This window comes from Quercus lobata, chromosome 9 (assembly GCF_001633185.2).
Source record: "Quercus lobata isolate SW786 chromosome 9, ValleyOak3.0 Primary Assembly, whole genome shotgun sequence".
NCBI lineage: Eukaryota > Viridiplantae > Streptophyta > Magnoliopsida > Fagales > Fagaceae > Quercus > Quercus lobata.
In genome coordinates this window covers 49,866,965-49,871,025 of record NC_044912.1, presented here as the reverse complement: position 1 = coordinate 49,871,025, position 4,061 = coordinate 49,866,965, and the positions used below count along the sequence as shown (strand labels likewise).

At 33.6% G+C, this 4,061-nt stretch overlaps 1 protein-coding gene across 1 annotated transcript; it reads right to left on the bottom strand.

Moving 5' to 3' along the window:
• Positions 1-1,606: 1,606 nt before the first annotated feature.
• LOC115961941 lies at positions 1,607-1,996 on the bottom strand. Its single transcript, XM_031080828.1, has one exon. The coding sequence runs from the start codon at positions 1,994-1,996 to the stop codon at positions 1,607-1,609; it is 390 nt and encodes a 129-aa protein (XP_030936688.1).
• Positions 1,997-4,061: the final 2,065 nt, after the last annotated feature.

Here is a 4,061-nt window from a genome sequence, read left to right as displayed (position 1 = left end):
CAAAAAAAAAAGAGAGAGAGAGTTTGATTCATTTAACCTGTGGTTCGGACTTCGGACCATTTTTGACTGTCGGGTCTATGCTGTGAACCGATAAGGTACGAATTTTTCATACCTTTACCGCCAAGAGTGCAACGTGTATGGTACATCCAATTTTTTATAAAGGATAAACTATACCAAGTGCTACAATTTTTCAATACACAGAAAAAGTTGAATAGAATATCAACCAAAAAAAAAAAGTTGAATAAATTTATTCTTATATATAATAAATATTTTAATAGACAAAAAGTTAGGTTAGAGCACTTATAAAATAAAAAAATAGCTTACCTAACTTAACTATAAATTGATGAAAACTTTCCCAAAAAAAAGAAGAAAAAACTTATAATTTAATGAATGAGTATAAAATCTATTTTTTTTTAAAGATGAAATATAAAGTCTAATATTAAGATACCGTTTGGATCACGTCCAGCGCATTTGGACATGAACAGTGCAAACAACTGAACAAGCAAATGAACAGTATTTTTTGTATGAATAATAATCCGGAAATTATTTTTTTATTGTTTTCAGTTTTCAGTAAAATAAGCGGTATCCAAACGCACCCTAAGAGTCAATTCAAAAAGAACTTATTTAGCTGAAACTAAATACTTTTTACTAAATATACAGTAGATAATGTTAAAAGGTAGCTGAAATAATATAGTAAAACTTATAAATAGTACTACAAAGTGCAATGAGACTTATGAATGATAGCAAAAATAAGCTGAATAATAAAAAATAAATAAATAAAACTGGCTTTTTAATCCAATACCAAACGCAACCTAAATATTAACATAGTGCATTAGTGCTTGAATATAAATCTAATATTAACATAGTTTAGCACAACTTATAACTATAAAAACTGAATTAGAATATATATATATATATATATATATCTTAAAATAATGATGTATAATTCTAAATTTCGTAAAAGAAATTATATGGAAAATATGAGCTAACATATTATTGATCTTCACTTAAAAAGTTAAAAGTTTAAACATCAAGCATCTTTAGACATATCATTGTTCTTCACTCAAACGGATCTATGTATTTAAAAACACTGCACGACAACTTGATCATCATCATGAGAAGAGTTATATGGTTTTAGAGGAGGAAAGATGGAGCTTGGCATTGGAGGAAAGTTGGAGAAGGAAGGACAAGCTCGCTAATTGAAGCTATGTACATGAGATCCTACATCATCGGAAATGTGAGAGAGAGATTTTGAAGTATAAACAGTATATAAAAAGAATGAGAAAAAAAAAAATTTAAGAGAGAATATTTTTTTAATAAAGAATGAGAAGTAAATGAGAATGCAAAATGAGGCTATCTGTTTTTGGGTCTTTCTTTTTAAACCCCAAAAATAGTAATGTAAAATAAATTTTGAAAAAAATGTATTTCCCATAAACCAAAAATTTGTCCAATAACATCAGATACTGCAAAACACATTTCACTTTATTGAAATGGATGTGCATTATCTTTTGAGATGCTAAATTCCACCTCGCATGTTTATCTATTCCTTTAAATACTTAAAGAATTAACATTTTTTTTTTTTGATGTGAAATCTTCCAAGTATTATTCAAATACCAGAACCAGGTACAAAGTCTTGGATGAGAGCTTGTTCAATACAACAAGGAATCTTCTCAATCCATACAACAGATTCATTTATGCTCAAAGCATACTTTGCTAAAATATGGGCAGGTTTGTTCCCTTGCCTCCTTACATGTGAAACATAAACCGTGAGAAAATCTGAACATAGGAGTTGCATCCCCACTATGAGTGAATCAACTGTTGAGGGAGGCGATGAAAGACCACAGAGCGTGCGAACAAGAACCAGTGAGTCACCTTCCAGAATTATATCTTGATAACCCATGTCCCTAGCCAACTGAAGACCAGCTTCAAAAGCTTTTGCCTCCACTTCTAAGGGACCCAAGGGTGCTTGAATACTTCTGCTCATGGCTGCTACCATTCGACCATATTCATCTCAGATAACAGACCCCACACCAACGAGATTCTGTCGCTTTGAAGTGGCACCGTCCACGTTAATTTTAACATGGAAGGCGGAGGTGGATTCCACATGACATGCACTACCTCTTTTACAGCTAATACAATTTCCGTTGCAGCTGTATATTCCATAAGGTATTGAGTAACCCACTGAACTAAAGCTTCCGGACTTTTCCTTGCTCCCCCATGTCTATTTCGGTTGCTCCATAATGCCCCTGCAACAGTCACCACCAAAGCTATCTTCTCTTCATCGAATGATTCTATCATCAGCAGAAACCATAGCAGATCAAAGAAGGAGTGAAACTGACCCGATCTAAGAGAGCTTGGTAGCTTCGTGCAACCCCAAATCTGCTGAGCTCGTGAGCAAGGCCAGAACAAGTGGTTTGATGACAAACAGTTTCGCATTTACGAAAATAAACAAATATTTCTACAACTTTTTATATTACCCATCCAAATATCAAACTTATTACTTTTAAGTTGTTGATGGTGGTTTTCCTGACATATTTTCTACAAACCCGATTCAACTGAGCCCAACTTTCCTATGGGCTCAATTTATATATTTTATTTTATTTTATTATTTTAGACATGAACCAAGTTTGTGTTACATATTGGACAAATTGAGGGAGTGTGATTGGTAGGATAAGGGTTGGTTTCTTTCAAATTTTTTGCATGAGCTCAACCCATGTGTACTACCAAGTGAGCAAAGGACGCTAGTAGTACCTTAGGCTCATGAAGGAAGTCTTATACCAAAATTTTTAACCTCCAAAAGAGCTCTTATGCTTCTGCTATCTATGGCCCAAGTTTTCTGTCTTACCATTTTTTTACCTAAAACACATAGCTAACCCTAAGTGGCTAGCTTTGTCTATTGCAACAACCAAATGCAACCTCCAAGGACTTGCCATGACTAGGAAATATCAAACCATGAATTTAGGTCACTTCATTTCCCAAATTATGTAAAAAGCATGTCAACCCTCTTACCAATTAAAGCAAATTTGACTATATTCTCTTTTATTGATATCTTGGGGTTCAAAGCCTCTTCTATTGACCAAAAACAAGTCACTAAAAACACCCCAAACTTAATACAAAAAGGCCCCAATCATATTCAAAACAAACTAATTACATTTTACCCTTACAGTTGAAACTTTAGAGTCCATTCATCTAGTAAAAATTCTTACTATTCTAAAGCTTGGGGATGAAAATACTTACAAAGGAACCTTTTCTCCTAAGCTTGCTAGATATAGAAACATTCTCTTATCGAGTATTTCAGGCTAAGTACTTTCCTACAAGCATAGTCCTTGATGCTGCTAAAGTCTCTTCAGGTCCTATGCCCGCAGGAGTAGTATTATTCAAGTAAGAAGGTAATCTCAGAAAGGGTTTTGTGGAGAACAGGTGAGAATTTATGACGAAAATTGGTTACTAAGCGAAAATCAGCATAGAGTGATCTCCCTCACTGTTTTTACTGCCTCATGCCCTTATGATACAAAAATGTCTTTTCCTATTGATAGAGACAGGTTGGTGGAACTGTTAAAGAAGGAATTTCACAGGTGCTGTTGATACAGAAACTGATGTTACTGTTAAGGAGTTATAAGTAGGGTGTTGTACTACATGTAATTTAATGTTAGGCAGATGTGCTACAAGTAGTTTTAGTCTATTAAGTGAGCATGTGATGTACACATGACTTTGAAATTAGTTAGTTAAGAGAGTTGGTTATTTTTCAGTTAGTTTGTTAAGTACTATGTTGATGTATATAATCTGATGACAATGATCAATAATATCCATATAAGCATTTTGCATCACCCCTTTTTCTAATTCCAAATCTTAATATGGTATCAGAGCCGAGTCAGCCCAGTGCTTAGCACATTGACTTCTTGACTAAACTTGTTTCACCATTGTTGGTTGATCTTCGAGTTTTCATCCTTCAATCTTTTGATTGTTCCTTCATTTCCTTGGTTCTTGATCTTTGTTGAAATCTTACTCTGAGATTCTTGAAGTTTTTGTAACCCTTAAAACCTAATTCAAGCTTTTCTTGA